Source organism: Trematosphaeria pertusa, assembly GCF_010094035.1.
Source record: "Trematosphaeria pertusa strain CBS 122368 unplaced genomic scaffold BU26scaffold_12, whole genome shotgun sequence".
NCBI classification, from domain to species: domain Eukaryota; kingdom Fungi; phylum Ascomycota; class Dothideomycetes; order Pleosporales; family Trematosphaeriaceae; genus Trematosphaeria; species Trematosphaeria pertusa.
In genome coordinates, this window is record NW_022987223.1 from 568,767 (window position 1) to 591,763 (window position 22,997).

Genomic DNA, 22,997 nt, shown 5'->3' on the forward strand with positions numbered 1-22,997 from the left:
GCGCATTCCTTAGCCTTCTGCCCTCTAATCGTTGACCATGGGCCGCTGGCAGCCCTATCTCTACAATGCGACCCCAAGGGACTCTTTCACGGACACGGCGGAGACAATCTTCAACCCCAAGGCCGTCACCATGGCGAGCCGTCAGCCGCCCTCACCACCCAAGAAGAAGCCCAATGGCCCTTTGATCAACTTCAACCAGCATCCAGACAGCTACCTGATCCTTCCCTATGGCAAAACCAACGCTAAGCCGATGAGCCCGAAGGTTAAGACGATCATCACGTATATGCGATGGATACAGCTCTTCTTCCGGATATTTACCCTCTTCGGCGCCGTGGGAGTGCTGCTGTGTGGCATTTTCATCAAGGGAGCTCAGAATACCGAAGGGTACATAATGAGGATTCCAGTAGGTCTCCGCACATGCTATCGCTTGGACACTGCTGATCAGATAGCCTGGCATCGATATTGTAGTCATCCTTTATGCCATCTACCATCTCCTCCGGGCTGCAAAAGCACGACCTCCGGCCAGCTCTGCCAGCTACCACTTCTTTGCCTTGGTCACCGACGCTGGATTCATACCTTTCTACGTCTTCACCGCACTACTCTCGAGGCGTAATCTCAACCAGGAAGCTGGAACAAGCGGGCGGTGGCGGACTTTCTTCCCCACCGACGAGGAGACGAACAAGGTGTTGCAGACAGCATGGCTCACGGCGACCAGTGTGGCGGGCCTGCATTGCGCGTCGCTATTCTTGGATCTGTACCTTGTGCTTATTTTCAGGAAGATCGCTCGTCTTCCTCCGGATATGAACCCACTTGAGGAAAACTTGACGTCTCGGCGCAAGATGAAGCACAAGCACAAGAACTCTTCCATCTCCGCGATCACCCCTCTCACTCAGGACGAGAAGCGCTTCAGCGCCCAAAGTTCGAACACGAACATCACTGGCAACAGGAACTCCCAAGCCGACACCTTAATTGCCCATGAGATACCCTCTCCGGAGCGCAAGACGATGTCTTTTATGCATACGCGGACAAACTCGGACATGGCTTACTCGCCTCATACCCCAAATTCGGCCCGACAATCACGAGAGAGGTTCTCCATGTACTCCCAGCCTCCTTCTGCTCGGCATTCGCGCGCCGACCTGAACCGTCGAGAGGACCTGCACCGCAGAGACGAAGACGACAATGAAACACTGGCCCAACGGAAGTCATTCCTCGCGCAACAGGCCATCAAGAGAGCGTCCAGGCCCAACTCTTTCGTTACAAACTCGTCCAAGCAAGACTTCTACACTCCTCCCACCACTGCCGAGAAACAAGATACGGCCGGCGATATCTCCCTTCAGAACAATCGCGAGGCCCTGCAGTCCGATAACTGGTTCGTCCACGAGGGACAAGACGACACGGAGGATGAGCGTTATGCAGCGCCCAAACCATCTCTTTTCCCCTCCAAGAAACAGGGTTATAACACTGTCTCGATGGATGACGACGTCTCAGATGATGACTTCGATCCTCCGATGATGCCTCAACCTCTCCGGATGAACCCTCCCACCCCACCGCCCACGAAATCCTTCCATGAAGCTAGGAGCACACCGCCTTCTAAGCTGACGAGGAATCAGACGATAACCTCGTTGTCCAGCGAGGCGACGTTCAGCCGGTCTCCTACACGCGCTTCGGCCAAGTCACGGTACTATGGAGATCTGAAGGCAGCTACCCAGGGGATCCGAGGGGGTTCGCCAGCTAACTCGCCTGGTGCGTCACCCACCAAGAGTGGGTTTACGCCAAACAGCCTGCCTAGCTCGGCGAGGCAATACACGACGAACTCGCCCGCTGCACCCAAAATCCAGAATGTCCCGTTCAGCTTGGACAAGAAGTCGTTCGCAAGTGTACGGAAGACGGGCGAAACAGGCTATATTCCTGTGAAGGGACATTCTCCTCGGGTTATCAGTAGGTCGGGAGTTGATTATGAAGGGGGCTCATACTTTGACGATTCGGACCTGGGGACACCAGGACGAAGACGCGACGTCAGCGGAAAGATTGCAGAAGAAGGCCGTGGCGGAGTGGCAGATCTCGCTAGCCGATGGGGTGGCATGAAGGACCATGGGCTGACGTACAGAAAGGTGAGTGGTGTGGCATAGCAGCATGAGGACGCGGCGTTGCTTGGTGTTTATCTGGCGTTATATGGGGTACAGTGTTGGTTTGTTTGTACAATTGGGGGGTGTGAGAGGGCACATAGGGCACATTCTGTGCATGGAATCCGTCGCGCGAACCGAGGACGGTGACGTGTGCTCCATCCGCGTTTGCTGGACGGCCTCGCGACCGTGTATCCAGCAGGCGGGCGCGAATCCAAATTTTCCCTCAACAATTCCTCTGCGTCTGACACGTACCAAACACGCACCAATTGCGCCGTCAGGTAGCGCAGCCTCCATCGATGCAGTCCGGCCGGTTGCCACCCCTAATGCGTGCTCATCCGGAAACGCTATTTGACGCGCATGCGAGCACCTGACTTCGCATCTTGCCCGGCCGCCCGTTAGGCCACACTGAAGGCTTCTTTGTTCTGGCACCCTCCGAACGCGACATTGGACTCCCCGAGTTCGTCGCGCGCATCGTGGTCGCCCACCTTCACGCATTCCCGCTTGTTGACGAGGATATAGCCGCTGCCGTTCGCGTCAGTGTCGCGCTTGCGCAGGTGCCCACGGCTGCTGCGCGAGACACGTCCCCAACCGACTTGCGCTATTCTTAACCCTCGCTCATCAGGGCGCCCATTGCTCTACCATTCATTCTTTTAGATCGCACGCCTCCGCAGCGCCATTCTGGGGCCTCGGGATAGCGCCGTTGCTCGATGATAGACGGCGGGGCCTGCTACCCCGCCACGATGCGTGAGTCGCGTCTCCGGATCCACGATGAAGCTGCACTCACGAACTGCGCCTCTAGAGAACGTAAACGCAGCCCAACCGGCGCCTGTTCCGACCCTGTACAAGCGCGAGCTGCCGGATTCGCAGGAATCCTTTGTATCTGCTGCGTCCAGTACATTCTCCGCGCCCCAATTGCCGTCGTCGTCGAGTAACCTATCCGCGTCCACCGTTGCAGAGACCGATTTCACGTCGCCTTCATCTTCGAATGTGCTCTCAGCCCAGAAGCACACCGCAGAACGAGCGGTTCCCCCATCCCTGGCCCGATCTCGCGTGCAGAATGCGCCGTTACGGATCGATGCCGTGAACGCGCCGCGAACTGGTGACACAGCAGCGAGCCCCATGTCGCTCGACTCTCCTGTGACCCAAGGATTCAAGAGGACCGCAGATGGGTCAGTGAAGGGCGCCGGACTAGCCGTGGACAGCGCTATGGTGCCTTCGATAGGACATAAGAGAAATAAGAGCATGGAGTCCAGTTCGAGCGGCCGGATCGGAGAGGTGCGTACATGCAGATCGAGATGTGAACATGTTGGCATGCAGCTGACGCGCCCTGCAGCTTTCCGCCCAGCTAAAGACGCGCCTATCCTACGCCATGGTCAAGGTGCAGAACGGTTGGGAAAAGCAGTCGCTCGAAGAACTTGAAGAAGCCGCCTCACAACGTGGCTCACCTGTCTCGGCCCAGGGTAGAAGCGGTGACCCCCGCCTGACCTTTGATTCGCCCTCAGGAGCAGAGCGTCGGCGCCGCCCAAGTGGTGTATCGGAGAACTCTGACCAGATGATGATATCTCCCGGCCAGAGTACTCCATCAGATCCATCGAGATCTCTTGCTGCAACTCCATCATGTACGTATCTAATCTGCGTTCGATGTTGGTAGAGACTAATGCGTTCCACAACAGCATACTGGCGTTCTGGGGCTAAGCCTGCTATGAACGCTGCAGTTAGTCTTATATCCGTCACCGGCTCGAACGCTGGCCCCATGCTTGGCCCTGCCCCAGACATCAGCTCTCGAAGAAAGCGCCGCTCAAGCGCTTCGCATGCTCCTCCACCACTTCTGAGTGCCAATCAGCGGAAACACTATAGTGATCTGGGCGCCACTCCTCGAACTCCCGCTACCCCCCGAGCAGGCATCCTTCGTATGCCCAGCCAGCAGGCCGAGAAGGATGCCGTAGACACGCTTCTTTTCATGAGCAGTCCCAACAATTCAAATCGCCTTGCCCACACCGGCATAGACGCTCAGAGTCAGCGATCAAATATTCCACCTCCTGCACGACGAGTAATGTTCGAGAATTTCCCCCCAAGCGAAAAGGCGCCAATGAATGTGCAACAATCGCAAGCACCGCGCACTCAGCAACCGGCCTATCCCCGAGCAGACCTTGCGCGATGACGACTCTCCCGCTGCACCGATTCCCGTACGATCCATCTCATGCGGCTTCCCCGCGAGAATGAACGCATTGCACGATTGGCGTTGTGTGATACCCGGATGTTTCCATTGCATTGAAGGCATACTGTTGTTTCAAACATGAAGGTCTAAGAAGCTGTTTGGTGGTGTGCAGCATTGCTATCATACTTGACAAAAAGAGTGTCTTGACGGCCGCCAGACGATAATAACTGGACCATTTATTCTTCCGTTTCTTTCTCAAGCATCGTCTTCATCCTCGAGAGAGCATGCGACTGATATTTTGCCTACGACTTTGATGATCTGATCTCATTTGAAGCTGCTCTTGCGGCTAGTGTATATTGTGGCGTTAGCTCGAACACAACAATTTGAACCCCTCCATGCACCAGTGGTTGTGCACCAACCGGAAGCATCACGAGCTTTCCGCGCAAAACCTGTTGCACACAAAAGTGGCAAGGCCACGAGATGAAAAAGATACCAGTCGGCGTCTGGCCAACGCCATTGACCTTTTGCCATCCCTTGAATACTGCGGTGGTTCGATGTTCCCTGCATGGGTCCTCGCCGCGGCAAGTGCGGGGACTAGAGCCTCCTTGGAGCAACGTCATGCTAGCACTGGGTGAAAACGAATGACAGGCCCAGACAAGAAGCTTGGGGGCCCATCCTTGGCTAGTTGATCTGTTTTAAATCCCACGTTGGCCCTTGAGACCCTTCTTCCTCCAGTTCTTCACTCACTCCCTCTTTCTCGTCCCTTTGTCTGCGCTGTCTTCGGGCTCGGAGCTTGGAGCTGGAGCTCAGCATCGCCGATCTACCTTCCTGCGCCAACCACCAATATCGCATTCTCGAAGAAGGTGAATCGGCAGGATGTCCGTCTCTGCAGCATTGAGGAGCAGAGTCCGGCGGCCAAGCTACCTGAAGAAGATTGCAAAGGCAGAGGATTTGCTGCATTTGTTTCCCAATGGCGCGTATGTTGGTTGGAGTGGGTTTACGGGCGTCGGCTATCCCAAGTAAGTGCTGTTTCCTCCCAGTTCACAACCCCTTTCGAAGGCATGCTTCTTGGCAATGGTTTGGGGCTGTTTTCGGTGTTTATGAAGGTGTTGTTGAGGTGTGGATCCCGAGGTGGAACGGAAGAAGAGTTGGCCGAGTTATCTCCGTTGGTGAGGTAGGGATCGATGGTGTGCGGAAAAAGTGGGACGGCGACTTGCGTAAGGTGAGGGATCTCGGGGAATAGTTGGGGAAATTTTTCGGGCTCTATTTTGCCTCAGCGGAGTGCTGCGGAAGGGTTGTGGAGGAAGAGAAGGAGCATACACTCCGCGACTTTGGCCACTTTCAAACCCCAAGGTCTTTCCCCAGGCTATCATCTCTCATACACCGAGCTATCGCTGTGACGGCTTACAAGATGCTAATCATGCTCCCTCAGGAAAATTCCCACCGCGTTAGCAGACCATGTGGAGAAGAACAATCTGCAAGGCAAAATGAAATACAGCCTCTTCGTCGGCGCCTCGTCAGGAGCTGAGACGGAGAACCGATGGGCACGTTTGAACATGATTGAGCGACGATCACCACATCAGGTCGGAAAGGAGATTGCGAAGGGCATCAACAATGGCAACATCAAGTTCTTTGACAAGCATTTGAGCATGTTTCCGGTGGACTTGATGTACGGGTAAGTAAAATTATCCGTTGCTTGCGAGAGGGAGATGAATGCTAAAATGCCACAGATACTACACCCTCAACAAGCCGTCGAATAAATTAGACGTCACCATTGTTGAAGCAAGCGCTATCACAGAAGACGGTGGCATTATTCCCGGAGCAAGCGTAGGCGCCTCTCCTGAACTCATTCAGATGGCCGACAAAATCATCATCGAAGTGAACACCGCTGCGCCGTCGTTCGAAGGCCTGCACGACATCACGATGACTGATCTGCCTCCCCGCCGGAAACCGTACCTCATCATGTCGCCTGAGGACCGTATCGGCACGCCGCATATCCCTGTGGATCCCGAGAAGGTAGTAGCGATTGTGGAGTCCGACTATCCAGATCAGACGCAGCCAAATGCACCCGAAGATGACACAAGCAGGGCGATTGCGGCTAATCTGATTGAGTTCCTACATCACGAAGTTAAACACGGAAGGCTACCGGACAACTTGTTGCCGCTGCAGAGTGGCATTGGCAATATCGCTAATGCGGTTATTGGTGGTCTTGCTGTAAGTCAATGTACTTAGACTTTTAGAAGAGAACCACGACATAGGGAACGCAAGTATGATTCGGGCTAACATTTCCCAGTCCGGTGGTGCAAACTTCAAGAATCTCCGCGTCTGGACCGAAGTCCTGCAAGACTCCTTCCTCGATCTGTTCGACTCCGGTAATCTAGACTTCGCAACTGCCACCTCGATCCGCTTCTCTCCCGATGGATTCCACCGCTTCTATCAAAACTGGGACCGCTACGCTCCCAAGCTGCTCCTCCGTTCGCAGCAAGTTTCTAATTCGCCCGAAATCATCCGCCGTCTCGGCGTCATCGGCATGAACACCCCTGTCGAAGTCGATATTTACGCACACGCAAACTCAACCTGTGTCATGGGCAGCCGCATGCTCAACGGCCTCGGTGGCTCCGCAGACTTCCTCCGCAGCGCCAAATACTCAATCATGCACACGCCCTCAACCCGCCCCACAAAGACCGACCCCACGGGCGTATCCTGCATCGTGCCAATGTGCACGCACATCGACCAGACGGAGCACGATCTCGACGTCATCGTCACGGAACAGGGTCTCGCCGATGTTCGCGGCCTGTGCCCCCGCGAGCGCGCGAGGGTTATTATTGACAAGTGCGCGCATCCGGATTACCAGCCGATTCTGCTCGATTACTTCGACAAGGCGGAGTATGAGTGTTTGAAGAAGGGATGGGGCCATGAGCCGCATTTGCTGTGGAATAGCTTTGATATGCATAAGCATTTGAATGAGCATGGGACGATGAAGTTGCCTAAGTGGGATTATACGAGTAGTGAGGAGAATATGCAGAAGCCGTGAGGGGGTGAGGGGTGATAGAAGTGGCAGAGGGTTGGATATGCCGTGTGGTGGGGTTTTGATATGCTTGGAAGATTGTAGAATACATAGACCGGCGAAAGAATGGATTTCTGTTTGTTCAAGGGGGCGGATGTGTCACCAGGTCGCGTTGTTCGAGTCGTTACAGCCGGCTGAGGGAGCCCGAGACTCCGTGACGGTGCCTGAGGTATAAGGGGTCCTGCGGTTTCTCCTCAACCCAGCGCCTCTGCCATCCTACCATAGGTGGAGAAACAGCACTCGAATACTTCCAGCACCCTCTCATGAAGATCACGCTCGCTCTTCTCACATTTCCTGTCGCAAACCTCGCGCGCTTCGGTCACGTTCACAGGAAAGAAAAGCCGACGAATGCACGAAGGACGAACGCGAAAGCGGGAACCCCCAGAATGGATCGTATACGGCTCAACACCGAGCGAACGATACCGCATAGAGTCTAATACGTGGACACTACCCTTAAGCATAAACAGCTCAACGCCCGAACTTGAGGTTCAATGGGGCGCCTTGACGCTAGCAAATGCCTGTCAAGCCAGCCTCAGGTGCCGTTCGTACCATCTCTGCGCCCCTACATATTAGCGCCCCAGGCTTTCTAAAATTCTCCGTGTTAGCTTGTTGTGGAGGTTGAAGGAGCGCAAAAGAGCAAGGATACTGTGAGAGCGCTGCGTGATGTTGTTCTGCTACACCCCTGCAACACGGCTGCTAGCCACAAGAAGCTTGACCACGCGCCGGGGCCTTGGCGTCTCAAACACTGCGTGCCTCAGCAGGGAATGCTGGAGAGGCCGTCAAAGAAAACCTCAGACAGGCTATGGTTGCCAAGTGCAGCCTCGCACACAAGCTTCAGTCAAGCAGAGTCAAGACGTGCCTTCTCCTGGCGCCAAGGCGTACATCGTGAAAGAGATATAAGTCGCTTGCATGAGAACATGTCATGGCATTAACGCATCCAGTCCTTCCCGCAGCTTAATCCCCTCTTACTATTATCTTTGTTTTACCACAGCTGGGCTGTCATTCGCTTCGAATCTCTTCGACTGTACATATTATCTTAACGCTCAAGTTGTGTACCCGGCCCAGGTGGTGAACATTCCGATCTTTCGAATATATCCGACCAGCAAACAAAACCACAATGCGTTTCTCGGCTTCCTTCATCCTTTCCGGGCTCCTCGCTACCGGCGCTCTGGCTGCTCCCGCCGCGGTTAAGAGGGCGGGTGTCTTGACCAAGCAGAGCTATGCGGACTTTCAGATCTCTGATGGTGTGGCGGGCAATGCACAGGCCGAGGTGCTTCAGAAGTTCCCCGTACGTCCATCTTCCATGTACTCTCCGAGCCGCATCGCTGACGCCCATCCCAGATCGACATGAACGACCTCGCCAACGTCGACCCGGCCGACCAACAAATCATCTCCGGCGCGCGCGAAGTCGCTGAATCCGCCGAAACCGATGCTTTCAACCCAGCCATCGATGCAGCCTCCGGCGCCGACGCCACCGCCCTCCAGAACGGCAAGATCAAGAACAAGGTGCTGAAGCTGCAGCTCGAGGTTATGGACCTGATGATCAGCCAGGCGCAGGGTGAGGATAATGGTACGTTCCTTTCCCTCCTCCCCCTTTCAGTTCTCGAGCGCTAACATGGCCGTAGCCGATAAGATTGCTGAGGAGACGACGAAGTTGAATACGAATATTGGGCTGGATTCGGATGCGGCGGGACAGGCGAGCCAGAGTGTGCAGTTTGATGGTTGAGTGGGTGGGGGATGAGGACTGGAAGGACTGGTTGAGGGGGAGGAGATGAGGAGATGAGAAATAGATGCTTGATGCGTCGACGTATTCTGAAGTAAATATTGAATGAATACTGAAGTCTGAAGATACCCTGGATGTGCTCAGTTGCTTGTTTGCGCCTTCGCTCACGCGCTCGTTCTTTCCTTGATAGCCCGCGTCCCGGTCGCGCTTTCTTCTACACGAACACCCACACAGGGTGCGCATTCCAAGGTTGTGATAATGATCCGTATGTGTACCAGATAATTCCTCAAAATACCTCTCCAATGGAGGGCTGCTGGTATTGCTTGTGGCTGGCCACTTTCTTCTCTTCTGTTTGCGTTTGTTCGCGCTTTTGTTTCTTTGCGACTTCAGATGCTCCATAGCTCTATGTTGGCTGTGTCTTATTCTTCCGTATTCCGTAGTTTACAACTGGTGGAAAGCAACTTTAATAAAAGGTGAGAAGAAAGAGCAGTCGCGAATCTGAGACGAGGTGGAAGCTATGACCCTTTCGGCCGGAACAACAATGGGCCGTCCGGATACTGACGACATGCATTCAACCCGCAGCCCTTCAGCCCACGCCTCACGCTCCCAAACACCACAACGCCGCCAAAATGCTACACCTCCTCCCACTCTCAACGCTCCTCCTTCTCCGGGGCATTCTAGCCTCCCCTATATCTCAGGATGAACCTCTACCATTGTTGATCTGGCACGGCCTCGGCGACAACTACGCCGCAGACGGGCTCCGCAGCGTCGGCGACCTTGCAGAGGAGACCAACCCAGGCACATACGTCTACTACATTCGGCTCGACGAAGATCCCGGTTCCGACCGCACAGCAACCTGGTTCGGGAACGTGACCGAGCAGATCGCCCGCGTGTGCGACGACCTAGCCTCCCACCCCATACTCTCCACCGCGCCGGCCGTCAACGCGCTCGGATTCTCGCAGGGCGGACAGTTCTTGCGCGGATATGTGGAGCGATGCAATAACCCGCCTGTCAGGAATCTGGTCACATTCGGCAGCCAGCACAACGGGATTTCCAAGTACCAGGTGTGCGACGCAACGGACTGGCTCTGTAAAGCGTACATTGGGATTCTGAAGGCGAATACGTGGGGCGCGTGGGTGCAGAGCCATCTCGTGCCTGCGCAGTACTTTCGCGCCACCAACGAGACAACCGGCGAGGCGGCGGAAGAGTACCTCAAGCACTCCAACTTCCTCGCGGATATAAATAACGAGAGGGAGGAGAAGAACGCGACGTACAAGGAGAATCTTGCCAGCCTAGATAAGTTCGCCATGTACGTGTTTGAGGACGACACGACGGTTATTCCGAAGGAGAGCGGCTGGTTCGCGCAGACGAATATTACGAGCGGGGATGTGACGCCTCTGAAAGAGCGGACGATATACAAGGAGGATTGGATCGGGCTGAAGAAGTTGGATGAGAAGGGTGGATTGGATTTTAAGACGACGAAGGGCGGGCACATGCAGCTCGATGATGAGGTGTTGGTGGATGTGTTCAAGACATACTTTTCTCCGGCTAAGGCGAGCTGGAGCGGCGTTGTTGACGAGGTACAAGAGCTAATCGAGTTGTAGGATCCGATGGATGACAGCAAGTATGAGCGCTTAGGTTTCTTGGATGAATACCGGATGTGATGGACGATGGTTTGCTTTCGTAGTCCCGTGTAATATTGATCCTTCCCACATTGCTTTTCGCTTGGACCGCCGCCGGAAGGCCTTCACAGTAGGATCATTACTTTGGCGTTACTCTGGGTGGGGTCGGTTGGTCTGCGACGCTATGTACGGGCGCACGTATTTTTGTATAAATATTCAATAAGTTGGCGGTGAGCTGCACCACGGAAGGAGGACTTGTGAATTGTTGTGAACAGACATCGAGAGTGGTATTCTAGTCGAATCATAAGCTAGCACTGTGCATCCCTGAACGCCTTAGCCCTATGCCAATCAAGCGAAATGCCTATATCCTAAGACAAAATATCTAACCGGCGATGAGCGGCGTCTGCACCGAGCGTAGCGCATCCCGCTTCAGCTTATTCCTCTTCTCCCTGCTAATCGACCGTGATTCCTTCTTTTCCGGCTCATTTTTCGCTTTTGTCTTCTTAGACTGTCTACCCTCTTTCCGCCGGGCGAGCACGTCGTCATCGAGCATCTCCTCTTCCCACTCCTCCCACTTCCGCTTCTTGTCAGCCTTCTTGCCTCCGTCCGTGACGGCTGGCCTGTAGGGCTCGTCCAGCACTTGATTCTCGTCAACCCACAGCTCGTCCGCGAGCCAGATCGGAAGCGCTTTCGTCGTAGGGCCCTTGATGTGAAGCCCGCGAATGTTTCTCCAGCCGTGCTCAATGTGCTTCTCGACTAGCTTCGACACGACAGCTTCGACATTCTCTTTAAGTTGCTGGGGCGTCATGGAGAGCTTGCCGACCTTAATTGAAGTGTTGGCTGACGGGCTCATGCTAACGTACGTCGAGTTAAGCGCGGCTTCGATCTCCTTCGCCACACCCTTAGCAGTGCCCACAACATTCTCTGTCTTCTTTTTGTCATCCTTCTTTTTCTCCTTGTCTATCCACGCTCCAGCTGTGAGCCTCAGGGGTATCGGGCGTTTGGCTTTGCTGTCGTAGAAGATCTTTCCGAGATGCTGAGCGACAATCTTGATGACCCGGTCGTCCACCATGAAGACATCATATTCTGCAAGAAGTGCACGCTTTTGTTCGAACGACTTGAACTTTTTCTTAAGTTTGTCCACGCCAATTACTCGAGCGACTTTTGCGCGAAGGGATTCGGGGAAGGCGTTGGAGGCGACGAGGTCTTTGTAGGTTCGCTGCGGGTCTTTGACGAATACGCATATCCGGACGTCATTGCCGAGTATAGGGTGAGGAAGGGGACTGTAAATTCATTAGCAATTGGCGGAAAGGCTGACGGTGCGGGATCTCACAGCTTGGTGGGCTTCAGCCGGCTTGTGTCGTGAACGTGCTGCTTCGTGGAGACGTTCAGAAAGATTGGCTCATCGTTGTCTTCCGCCTCATCTTCGTCTACTGCAAGATTCTTCTTGCCGGCCTTCTTTTCTTTGATCTGGACATGCTGCTTCATGTGCGAAACGAGCGCCGTGGCCGCCCGCTCGACTTGGGCGGGATCCAGTTGGTATGGGGTGCCATGTGAGACTTTCGTGGTGAGTGTCGCATCAGCTGTCTTCTTTTCCTCCGAGTCCGACTTGACAAGAGCCTTGGATTTTGCCATGTTTGCGGAGGTGCTGTTGCAGGACTGCCTCATCCCAGTCGCATAAATTTCTCGAGCCAAGATTTCTCCTCGGCGAAACCTAAATCCGAGAAAATGGAGGGGCTGCGGCGCCATCCCGATTGGGGAACTCCAGATGAAGCTCCGGCCAATCAGCGCGTCTCAGATGGCGCCGCACGCGAGCTTCCTGTGCATGCAAGCAGCCGGTGAAGCCTTTCCTTCGTCACTATTGCCGTGCAGATGTCCGTACCGCAGAATCTCCCTCGAATCAGGCTGAGACATGTTTTAGGTCAATTGAGGGCACGGCATACTTCCAGTATGGAAGCAGAAGTCGTGACCCCGCTGTAAGAGTAGAAGCTCTGGATTATCCCTCAATTGCACGAAAGCTGTATCATTTCAATGGCAATTGATGCAAAAGCAACGGTTTCCGGGGGCTTGCAGCGCGAAACCTCCTTGTGGCTGACGAAAAGGATCTGACGGCCTTCACGCGACGCTGTCCTGAGCTCGGTGCCGAAACCGACGGCACCGCGCTCGGTCCCTTCACTCCACCACCACGGTTTCAACGCGTCTATACCGCTCCTTTGGGCGTCGTCGCGAGGCTTACATGCTTCACGGAAGGTCATCGATGCAGGCTAGCGAGGTTGGCTGCTGCACGAAGATTTTTCTTTTCTGTTGCGTGACGTCCCATTCTGATGCCGTCCCACATGGAGTAGTCGCTACTGCAAGTCACCGAGTACGTCCATTTATGGGTGTCAACCTACCAGAAACTGGGCTACAGCTCCGAGTGTAGACGGCTGGACGAATAGCAGATCAACTGCCACGAATCTGATAAACCCCTCAGCAGGATCGTGGAAACGCCAGTTCACAGAAATAGCTGCCAATCAGGCTGAATCGGCAGAGGGCAAGACTTTAAAGTGCATGGCTGCAGGTACGAATTCAGGATTTTGTTTGCTGCGTGCAAGATGGCAGCTCAGCGCGTAGTGGGCTGCCAATAGACGCGGGCAAAAGCCAACACTATCTGCAAGCGTGGGAGGGGCTGGGACGGGAAGAGATGAAGATGCAGCAGCCGCCGAGCGAGTAATAGCCATGACCGGCGCATAGCGATAGTGGGCGGGAATCTTTGCTCGTGCACGGAGCTTACACACTATGGGCCTCGCCGAGGAGCGCCTCGAGCAGGATGCGTGTTGGGGAGAGGAATTGCAGTAGAACAAAGGCGTTGGAGAGGCATGAGCGCAAGACAATTCAAACGTAAAACGTACAGCACCCAGACTCGAATGCAGTGGCCGCGTTTTGCAGGGAATAAATTGTGCTCCAAGGCTCGCGGTGGAGAAATTCCTGTGCTTCTCACCGTCCATGCGCCCTGTAGCGCGTCTACTCCACATTCGCGCAACGCGCTTTCTACATCCTTGGCCGCTCCGACGTGACCGCCTTCCCTTCCCCGATTGACCCCATGGCCTCTTCTTCCTGACCACCTACACCACCCTCCGTCTTCTCTTTTGTATTCTTCCTCACCGGACAGCCGCGTCTGCTACCGGCTGCCTGAGGGTTGGCTACGGTTCACGTTCACGCTGCGTCTGGATAGAAGCACGACACGCCGCCCTGCTTCGCGTCCGCGCCTTCGACACGCGGCATGGAGTCTTCTCCGAGCAGCAGGGCACCGCAATTGCCCTTGGAGCCAGAGCAGCAGCGTCCAGAGCCGGCGCGGAAGCCGTCGTTGCTCCCCGCCTTCGAGCCGCTCTCGTCCTCGCCCTTCCCGCGTCCGCACTCCGCGAAGCGAAAGTTCAACGAGGACTCGCCCTCGTACCCCAAGCAACAGCTGAGGTACTATCCTACGCCAGTGCCGACCTCGTCTACTGGCATTCTGCCATCGTCGTCGCCCCAGAATGCCCGTCCGGCCTTCCAGCGTACCATTTCCGCGCTCTCGGAGCGGGTCCCTCTCGGAGCCGTGCCGACGGTTGATCTGCCCGCTGACGGCGAAATCGTTCGCATGGGCAGGTCTTCAAATTCATCCGACTACCAGCTGTCCGCCAACCGACTGATTTCACGCGTTCACGTCCAAGCCGCGTATCACGCCCCCACCGCGTCCCACCCGAACGGGTATATTGAGGTCGAGTGTCTGGGATGGAACGGTGCAAAGATTCACTGTAAAGGCCGTGTCTTCGAGCTGGAAAAGGGTGACACGTACACGTCGGATAATTCTGAGGCGGAGATCATGCTAGATGTTCAAGATACACGCGTCATGATCGCGTGGCCCGTCATTCCGAGGAAGCTTTCATGGGACTCAGGAGACGACCTCTCGCCAACACGTCGACCGGCTCAGGACCACTTCGCTTCAAGTCCCCCCGTCATTCCGCGTTCTCCGGTGTCACAGAGCCCAATCCGTCAGCCAGTCTTCGCCCCCGGCGCTGCCCTACCAGCACAGTCTGGACCCGTGCAGATATTCGAGGATGCCGATGCAGATGAGGAGAACGATAAAGGCAATGGCCCGACCCCAGTGGATATGACCTTTATTCGTCCTTCCAAGTCGCGTTCCAATTCAGCTCAAGACGTGAATGCCGTGGACCCAAAGGCTAGCATACTCTCATCCTTCAATGTGGATGACTTCTCGGATGGAGATGAAGAGAATGACCCGGTGATTCACTCTTTTGGTCCTTTTGGAGAGAACCTTCTCCCCCGTCTCGCATCGTTCTCAACGACTACTCCAACCCAGCCCAGCGTCTCTGCACAGCGTCGCCGCCGCGCCGCCTTAGCTTCGTCTTCGCCAAAGCACGCCTCACCAACCCAATTACTACGCTTCAAGGACTCTCCGATCAAGAACCATGTCATCAACCAGCTCGCGTACTCTCGCCTTCACTCGCAGGCTCTGTCAGCCATTCATGGCAACCTCCCCGCAGAGCTGAAGGCATGTGTTGCTAAAGATTCAGAAAGCAAAGGCTCAGACGGTAGTGGAGCATCTACTCCAACCCCGCAACTCACCAAGCAGGATCTCAAGAAGCTTTTGGATGAGATTCCCTGCATCGGCGAGATACCCCGCTATGGCAAAGACGCTGCCGGCAAGCCGCTCGAGAACGAGTTCTACTACGTTCCAGAGATGGACATGGATCAGATCAGGCGTGACACTGTTACTGGTGGTATGCGTGGCACTGGTCTGCGAAGTGTGAGGAAGCAGCACAAGGTAAGCTTGTCGCCCTGCTATCGTCTGCTCAGCATGCTCATCTTTTTCTAGCAATATTACTGGAAGAAGCCCCGCGTCTAAGCCCTCTATCCACCGTTACGAATCGCAGTCGTCACCGCAATTCATGAAATAGACGTATGTACGCCGCCGCTTCGCCGCTGTTCTACATCGGTCACACAATACTGGCGTACCGGTGTCGCCCCTTCTACAACTGCTTCAGACTGTCACCAGCTGCCACTGGCTGACATAGCTCACCCAACCTCGCCGTCGCGAGCCGCTAACTAGTCGACGACCCTTTCCACAGTTTCACATTCCCCTGCGTATTTGCATTGCATAGCGAGGCGTTGTCGATACCACTTTTCCATTAACCCATTTTTCCAGTTCAAAATCTCTTCCTCAACTGTACCCCATATTGCCCCAATGGTTGTGTATTCTCGCATGTACAACTATCTTCCCTTCTCTCTGGTTAGCTGCATCTGCATTACCGGAGCCTGGATGGATACATTGTGCATTTTTCCTCTTTCCGCTTCTATCTCATATGGTCCCTGCTGTGGAGCGTATCGGTATTTTATACCCCTTGATCACCCTATGTTGGATCGTCCTCACAGGTTTTAGCTAAGGTTGGCTTGGATGTTTTCAATTACCCCTACCTTTTCCCTTTTTCACGCCGTCGACGCGGCGATGGATCCAGCGCCCTTGTTTTCTTACGGCTGATTGGTGATGGGTGCACCTAGTGCGGACCCGGCGGTGGAAAAGTTTTGTTTGTGTCTCAGCTCGTGTTGCTTACCAGGTCTTGGGGGCCTTGCATAACGAGACACGAGGCATGAAGGTGGTTTTAGCTAGGAAAATGGAGATGTGCTCTGCAATTTACCGGAAGTTCGTCGCCGTTCGCGTGATTTTTTGCTGATTCCGGGCTATAAGGTTGCGAAATCAACACGCCTGACGCGCAGCTGCTGTTCTCAAGCAGGTTCGCGGACTTAGAACCCTCGATTTTTGATTTGGTGGAGCAGTTGTGCGAGTGTGGCGCGTATTCACGTGACGTCTCTGCGCCACCCCAGAGACGAAAACTATCTCGACCGAAGAAGCGACGATCTACAGCGGTTAGAATAGACACTTGCATTGAACAGAGTTGCCATATCACGATTACAGAGATAGAGCGCTGTTCATGACCATACTGGCATCGTCGTTGTCAAGGAAAGGTAGAAGTTTCGATTTCCGCTATATGCCTGATACCCCAAGCCGGATCCCGAGTGTTAAGCACAGTGAGGACACCATGTGCAGATATCCGCATGTGTCTCCCTTGTCCTTTGTCCGCCACATTCGTTCCATCCACCTTGACTCGCCAGACGCCGTTGCGCGAACCGCTCACTTGAGCTTCTTCTTCGGTCGGAGCTGATTGCTGTGGCCGCACTAGAAAAGAGTGTTAAAGCTAATTGCGGAACCACCATAGAAGCTCCTACCTTCTTCTTTCGGCACTGTAAAGAGAGTTAGCAAATATCGTCATTTCAAGAAGCCAGAGGGTTACACTCACGTTGACGGCACGCGGTGGAAGCCTCGCGTAGCACTGCGTACGGGTTATTAGCATATGTCTTCAAATGGAAGTCAACATCCCAACATGCTCCAGGCTTTCAGACGTCGAAAAGACCAAGACATGCGGACATGTGTACCGGGTCCTGCTTACCTTCCGGCAAATCATCTCTATAAAAGAGTCAGCGCAGTCCCTAGAAATGGGGCCATATGGTTTCGGTGCGTCCATATCTCATTGTGATCTGGGGTACCACTCCAAACGGAATATGCACCACGCCTCACTTACTATCGCAGTTATATTTGCTCGCAAGGGCCTTGAGCGATGGCTCGATGATACCGCCGCGCAGACGAAGGACGAGGTGGAGAGTCGACTCCTTCTGGATATTGTAGTCCGAGAGGGTGCGACCGTCCTCGAGCTGCTTGCCCGCGAAGATCAGACGCTGCTGGTCCGGGGGGATGCCCTCCTTGTCCTGGATCTTGGACTTGACATTGTCTGTGGCCCCTCATCAGCTATTACGTTCCACCAACACCCAGTATCATTGCCAATTGTGCGTTATCGAGGAATTGCGCGGGGAGGGCGGAGACGGGGAAGGCCCTTGCGTACCGATGGTGTCGGATGACTCCACCTCGAGGGTGATAGTCTTTCCCGTGAGGGTCTTGACGAAGATCTGCATCTTGTCGTTTCGCGGTCTCGTCGTCGGTGTTGGTGGGATTGTCGTCGTGAGGGCGGCGACGATGATGTTCGAATTCGCAGTGTGCTGACTAACGCATGCTAACCGAGGTGGGACGTGCGCAACATGTCACGTGTTGCGGCTCCCGCGTCGGACTTGTCTTAGCGTCATTCTATAAACTTGCGGAAATCTATCAAAAGTCGTGGCCGATCTCTTAGGTGCGGGATACTCGAGCCTATTCATCCTTCTTTCCTTTTACCGCTGGATGTTCAAGCGGCCAAACAGAGCCGGCAAAATCCACGGACGGCGTAACCGTCTGCTCCGCCACGATTGAAGCGACGTCCTCCTTCGCGATTATCCTATCGGCGTAGCGGAACCTGGGGGAACCCACTTTGCTTGGTCAGACGCCGTGAAACAGCCACATAGGCGATCGCTCCTCAGAGAAGGCAGAAGAACTAGCCGTGCGGTCTGCTTCTCGAAACGGCCAGTATCCACAGCGGTGAGGAAATGCGTTCCATCCACCCGAGAACTCCCATAAGCCATGTTTGGGTTTGCCTTGTCTTTCAAACCTGAGTTTTCGAGTTCACGATGACACCTGTAGCATTTATTAACTGGGGGTGTATAAGTACGCTCGTTCCGTTCCTTTAATTCACACTTAGAGGCCTTCCCTGCATCCATTCATGCTTTTGGAGAAATCCATCGTTTTGATTTGTTTCCCTCCTATTTAGTGTTGATCGCTTCGCCGACTATGGTGCTCCAACACGACTGCCTTTCCCAATCATGTACCCACACAAAAGAAAGTATTTTGACACCACCGGCGATCGCATCCATTCCCACCAACCAAATCATCGACTTTCAATTTGCTTGCAAAATCCCTTTGCATCTGGAACACCATGCGAACGATCTCACAGCTTACCTCCTTGATATCGTTGATGCCTATATCAAGCACGCCGGCCAAGGTAATTCAAGCCAAACATAGTATTTTGGCGTATATCTAACTAATCCTACAGCACCCGCCAGCCAGCAAAACCCTCTCCCAACCAACCCAACCCTCACCAAAATATACCACTGCACGTTCCCCTGCGACGGTACCTTCGAATCTATATCGTCCTGGAAACGCCACGAACGAGACTACCACGAACCCCAGCGGCAATGGATCTGCCCCGAGGCAGACTGTTCCATGACCTACTGGCAAAAGAGGCAGTTCGAGCGCCACCATGAGAAAGTGCATGCAGGTGCATGCGGCACGAAATGCACGCACGGCGCGACTGCGGTTGCCGACGTGCTTCCTACGAAAACGGCTTGGGGCTGTGGGTTTTGCGTCAGTGTGTTTGATTCGTGGAAGGCGAGGTGCGCGCATGTTGGTAAGCATTTTGAGGCGGAGCCGAGAGCGGAGAAGACGGATTGGGATCAGAGGATGGTGATTGAGGGGTTGCTTTTGCAGCCTAGACTTTTAGAGGTTCGGAGTTCGTTGTTGGATGAGGAAAAGGAGATGATGCGAATCGATTCTGGCGGAGAAGGGCCGGCTACCCCAAGAGTAGCAGAGGAAATATTGCAGCACCTACAATACCTGGATGAACATCACGACCATCGATCCTTGGTCAGGGATGCTCTGGTGTACCTTGGACTCCTTTCTGGCCATGCCACTCTGGGTTTCAGCCCACCTTCGACATCCTTTTTTGACTCTGCTGAAGGAGGCTATGGTTACACCACCCGGAGTTCCAGTCCTCCGCCGCCTTCGACGACGTATTTTGAGTCCACCGATAGTGGCTTTGAGTATAGTCTATCGACACCCGACGACTTCCTCGACTTTAGCGAATTTCTGAACTCCGACGAAAAGGCACTGGACATTGGGCGGCTTTGTCAGGAGAAGTTATTCGACGACCCAAACGTAGATCATGGGCTGGGGCAGTATGGATACTATACATCGATAGACGACACTCCGATATGAGCTTCCGAGTTTCGGGTGGACTGGACTTGAGGGTTTCCTGGATCGTGGAGTCCATGTAGGAGTATCTCCTTCTGGCGTTCATCTAACAGCTTCTTTCCCTTTCTTTGCGTACTCCTCCAATTCTCAACCCTCGTCTCCGTTGAAGAAACAGCCATGACTAGCATATTCAGCGACAAGCCCGCCACCCGCGCCGCCTCTTCGTAAAATCTCTTTTGCAGCTCTGGCAATCTCTCCTCTTTCTTATGCTTCTTGTACGCCTGCCCTGGCCTTAAAATCGCGGTGCCCTTTGCTTCCTCTGCAACAGCTGGTCTCAATTTCATACTGCTCTGCACCGCCCTCACTACCTCAAGCTTCGCCTCGCTATTGTCTTCATCCAATGCTTGCCTTGGCTGCGCGGGAGTCTCGGTAGTTGCGGGAAACCATTCGTAGAGTTTGTTTCGAAAGTCGTCCTTGTTTTGGTTTGGCTCGATGTGGGTCTCGTCTAGGAAGTTGGCCAGATAGAAATCCATGTACTGATCCAATTGCTCCTCTGACATGGACAGCACGTCCTTCACTTCGAGCTTAAACAGCTCTTCCGTCGTATATACGAGATCTTTCTTCTCTAGCTCCAAGAGTTCTTCTGGCGTGTAGCTTGAGGTACCTGGCCGCCCCTTCAAGCGTGCGAGGTCCATTTGTCTGCACCACGCCTCCCAATTGACGACACTTGTCGCAAGTTCCGATGTCGAAGTGGGGTATCGCCGCTGGCCATCGAAGGGATAGAAGAGCTTAACGCACATCACAAAGCAAGCGAGAAGCTGCGCTTCGGGCAGGTCCCTTACGCCCAACCTCTTTTTGCCATCGGTGTGGAACGCGAAATCGTAGTCCAGCAGTTTGCCCAGCCGAAGGGTAGCATCGTACAATTCCAGAGGCAAAGCGAGCTCTTTCAAGTACCGGAAGAGTAGTAAGGGCGCGTTGAGAGGCGGCCACAGGATCGCGTACTCTTTCTCGAAGCCGACTTGGAGCGCGATGAGCGTGGGGTAGAATCGTTCGAACCTTAGAAGAGCGTTCGGATCCAAAACAGCGTGGTAGTTTGCCGGTAATCGGTCTCTCATAGCTGGTGGGAGATACTTGATGGCCCCCAGATAGGCCATCTTTCCTTCTGCTGTCCATGCATAGATATCGCCAGGCGTAACAGGTAACCGAAGCGTGGTGATACCCAGATAACATAGAGCCAGGCAATCGATTAGGCCAGGAATGCCCTTAAACTTTCTCTCCCGCTTTCCGAATCTTGGCCCATCTCCTACAGCCTCCGCGTCGTCGTCTATAGAACTGAACGCTTGTGATGAGTGTAGCTCCTCGTTATCTTCGGATATCTTGTCTCCAAATTGCAGGATCCGGAGGGCCCACAGATCGAAGACGACGGTTTCAAGTTCCGCTGGTAAGCCTTTCTCGTGGGTCAGGAACCAAATTTGATGCCGTAGGATAAGTTGAAGAGCCTTCAAATATAATTCGACAGCTTTTGGCCCTTTGAAGTCTATGGAGAGTCTATGTTAGCGTCCGCCCTCCGAGCGTGATAATTCTTGCTAGGTGCATGCCGTAGGCGGCGTAGTAATGGGTTGTCGGGGACCTCGGCTTGCACTCAAGCAGCACACTCAAAACAGTATTGAGAGATGAAAGTTCAACTCACTTTTCGACTTCGTCACCTCCCCATCCTCATCCGTCTTCTTTCGCGTCGTGGTCCTTGCGGCAGCCCCCTCAAACATATCATCATCTTCTCCCGCCAGCAATTCCTGCCATCGCATCAGCCACACGTCTCATTCTCTCCCAGCGCCCTACATACGCCCTTGCGATGCCCATTCTGACAGTAGAGGTACCCATCCTCGCCCTCTTCGTATCTCCTCGAACGGCAGTTTTCGACGCCACAAACGGGACCCTTGACGCGGCCCTCTCCCATGATTGGCACCCTGCGCGGGCGATCGCTGCATCGGTATCGGGGCTCAAAACGGGCTGCAAATGCGAAGGTGGTGACAGAATCAGATCTAGGCGGGTGCTACCGAGCTTTGAGAAGCTTTGGGAGTCGTCGGCCGCTAAACCGAAAACAGTAATCGCACATTCACTCATAATTTCACCCAATCACGAAGGCAGCAATTTGCATGGCATCATCATCCTTTAACCATTGCCGTCAGGTAGGGAATACATCTAGGACCAGGAGATTCGTAACACGTATCTCCGTTACATGCGAGCGGCAATGCAAGAAACCCAAATCCGTCCGAAGAACCGCAAACATTGGTGAGCTATCAGCGAAGGCGCAGGATAGCATTGAAAATGCCAAAGTCGCCGCAAGGGCTGCGGCTCCAGAGGGGCCACTTGGCACCTCCCGTTCTTTTCTCAGCGGGCCCCCAACAACAGCTCCCTCCCTGCTGACGGCCCTATCCCAACGCGCAGTCATCTAACCAGACTTGGGAGCCTCCTTGGCGTCGATGGCGGCTTCTTCACCCATAGCCGTGAGGACAATGACGTCTTTACCATGGTCAGAAGTGTACCCTCAAAAGTGTCATTGCCGCCCTTTGTGACTTACTAGTCTCCTTGCCCTCCTCGTTGAAGAGCTTGTTAATCTTATCGCCAACGTCACCCTCCGGAAGCTTGACATCGTCCTTGGTGGAGCCGTCGTCGGACATGAGGGAGAGGAAACCGTCGTCGGTAACATCAAGCTAGAGTGCTGTAAGCGGGTGCCTGCGTGTGGGGTCCTGCGCACACTTACGAGCTGGTACTCCTGGCGGCGAACGTTCGGGACGTCCATGTTGTGGGTGGACGGGCAGAGATCTTCGAGCTTCTTGCTGGTGAAGATGTCGATGGCGACCAAGTGGACCTTGGCGTGGCCGTGCTTGCCGGTCTTCGAGGTGGACATCTCGACAATCTTGCAGGGGCGGTTCTTGATGACGACGAAGCCGTTCTTCCTCAAGGCAGAGCACTGCATCGGGTAGGTGGTCGAGGCGCCGGCATCGGCGCTCTCGAAGGTGTGCTCATGCTGGACAGGACGCGATCAGCTGTGGTCCGATAGAGTCGCGCGAGGACATGTTTTGATGCCTGGGCGCAATATTGCGGCGGCAATCGATAAGGCGGGGTAATTCGCACATGGCTGACAGAAAGGCAAGGGGACGTACCTGCGCATCGTTGTCGGCCATGGTGGTTAATGAGAGTAAGATGCGACTCGGGTTGAGGAAGAGGCTGTGGAAGTGTCGGGGCGGCTGGGGGGTGGGGTGTGGGCGAGGGGCTTTAAATGGAGAGAGAAGTCTGCGTCTGGATTTTGAACATTGGGGCAGGAGGGGCTGCGGAACGCTAACGGCGGAACCCCTGCTTAGCGTC

General features: G+C 54.4%; 11 protein-coding genes across 11 annotated transcripts; 6 read left to right on the forward strand and 5 right to left on the reverse strand.

The window, feature by feature from the left end:
• Window positions 1–37: 37 nt before the first annotated feature.
• On the forward strand, window positions 38–2,129 carry BU26DRAFT_433259 (uncharacterized protein; the record flags this gene model as incomplete). Its single annotated transcript, XM_033824020.1, has 2 exons — window positions 38–403; window positions 450–2,129. The coding sequence occupies 2 exons, from the start codon at window positions 38–40 to the stop codon at window positions 2,127–2,129; spliced, it is 2,046 nt and encodes a 681-aa protein (XP_033680480.1).
• Window positions 2,130–2,894: 765 nt separating this feature from the next.
• BU26DRAFT_568061 (uncharacterized protein) lies at window positions 2,895–4,287 on the forward strand (the record flags this gene model as incomplete). Its single annotated transcript, XM_033833736.1, has 3 exons — window positions 2,895–3,401; window positions 3,460–3,745; window positions 3,800–4,287. The coding sequence occupies 3 exons, from the start codon at window positions 2,895–2,897 to the stop codon at window positions 4,285–4,287; spliced, it is 1,281 nt and encodes a 426-aa protein (XP_033680481.1).
• A 1,427-nt stretch (window positions 4,288–5,714) lies between these two features.
• BU26DRAFT_432894 (acetyl-CoA hydrolase) lies at window positions 5,715–7,318 on the forward strand (the record flags this gene model as incomplete). The annotated part of the gene is made up of 3 exons (XM_033824001.1): window positions 5,715–5,959; window positions 6,015–6,498; window positions 6,578–7,318. Coding segments are annotated over 3 exons (1,470 nt in total), but the record flags the coding sequence as incomplete, so codon positions are not given.
• Window positions 7,319–8,468: 1,150 nt separating this feature from the next.
• BU26DRAFT_568063 (uncharacterized protein) lies at window positions 8,469–9,077 on the forward strand (the record flags this gene model as incomplete). The annotated part of the gene is made up of 3 exons (XM_033833737.1): window positions 8,469–8,639; window positions 8,693–8,921; window positions 8,977–9,077. The coding sequence occupies 3 exons, from the start codon at window positions 8,469–8,471 to the stop codon at window positions 9,075–9,077; spliced, it is 501 nt and encodes a 166-aa protein (XP_033680483.1).
• A 593-nt stretch (window positions 9,078–9,670) lies between these two features.
• BU26DRAFT_521911 (palmitoyl-protein thioesterase 1 precursor) lies at window positions 9,671–11,024 on the forward strand. Its single transcript, XM_033829655.1, has one exon. It carries the CDS (start codon window positions 9,704–9,706, stop codon window positions 10,676–10,678), a length of 975 nt encoding a protein of 324 aa, XP_033680484.1. The 5' UTR covers window positions 9,671–9,703; the 3' UTR covers window positions 10,679–11,024.
• BU26DRAFT_521912 (ribosomal protein L1) lies at window positions 10,945–12,354 on the reverse strand. The gene is made up of 2 exons (XM_033829656.1): window positions 12,030–12,354; window positions 10,945–11,979 (listed from the first exon to the last, which is right to left on the reverse strand). The coding sequence occupies exons 1-2, from the start codon at window positions 12,329–12,331 to the stop codon at window positions 11,079–11,081; spliced, it is 1,203 nt and encodes a 400-aa protein (XP_033680485.1). The 5' UTR covers window positions 12,332–12,354; the 3' UTR covers window positions 10,945–11,078.
• A 1,512-nt stretch (window positions 12,355–13,866) lies between these two features.
• Window positions 13,867–15,754, forward strand: BU26DRAFT_69556 (uncharacterized protein). Its single transcript, XM_033836226.1, has 2 exons — window positions 13,867–15,503; window positions 15,555–15,754. The coding sequence occupies exons 1-2, from the start codon at window positions 13,959–13,961 to the stop codon at window positions 15,582–15,584; spliced, it is 1,575 nt and encodes a 524-aa protein (XP_033680486.1). The 5' UTR covers window positions 13,867–13,958; the 3' UTR covers window positions 15,585–15,754.
• Window positions 15,755–16,830: 1,076 nt separating this feature from the next.
• On the reverse strand, window positions 16,831–17,771 carry BU26DRAFT_69569 (ubiquitin-domain-containing protein). Its single transcript, XM_033836227.1, has 4 exons — window positions 17,635–17,771; window positions 17,317–17,523; window positions 17,035–17,201; window positions 16,831–16,978 (listed from the first exon to the last, which is right to left on the reverse strand). The coding sequence occupies exons 1-3, from the start codon at window positions 17,702–17,704 to the stop codon at window positions 17,095–17,097; spliced, it is 384 nt and encodes a 127-aa protein (XP_033680487.1). The 5' UTR covers window positions 17,705–17,771; the 3' UTR covers window positions 16,831–16,978; window positions 17,035–17,094.
• Window positions 17,772–18,537: 766 nt separating this feature from the next.
• BU26DRAFT_69676 (uncharacterized protein) lies at window positions 18,538–19,177 on the reverse strand. Its single transcript, XM_033836228.1, has one exon. The coding sequence runs from the start codon at window positions 19,071–19,073 to the stop codon at window positions 18,696–18,698; it is 378 nt and encodes a 125-aa protein (XP_033680488.1). The 5' UTR covers window positions 19,074–19,177; the 3' UTR covers window positions 18,538–18,695.
• A 444-nt stretch (window positions 19,178–19,621) lies between these two features.
• Window positions 19,622–21,433, reverse strand: BU26DRAFT_433212 (uncharacterized protein; the record flags this gene model as incomplete). The annotated part of the gene is made up of 2 exons (XM_033824018.1): window positions 19,622–21,165; window positions 21,319–21,433. 2 exons carry the CDS (start codon window positions 21,431–21,433, stop codon window positions 19,622–19,624), a joined length of 1,659 nt encoding a protein of 552 aa, XP_033680489.1.
• A 350-nt stretch (window positions 21,434–21,783) lies between these two features.
• Window positions 21,784–22,892, reverse strand: BU26DRAFT_521917 (translation initiation factor eIF-5A). Its single transcript, XM_033829657.1, has 4 exons — window positions 22,796–22,892; window positions 22,393–22,659; window positions 22,210–22,342; window positions 21,784–22,151 (listed from the first exon to the last, which is right to left on the reverse strand). The coding sequence occupies exons 1-4, from the start codon at window positions 22,814–22,816 to the stop codon at window positions 22,081–22,083; spliced, it is 492 nt and encodes a 163-aa protein (XP_033680490.1). The 5' UTR covers window positions 22,817–22,892; the 3' UTR covers window positions 21,784–22,080.
• Between the last annotated feature and the right edge of the window lie 105 nt (window positions 22,893–22,997).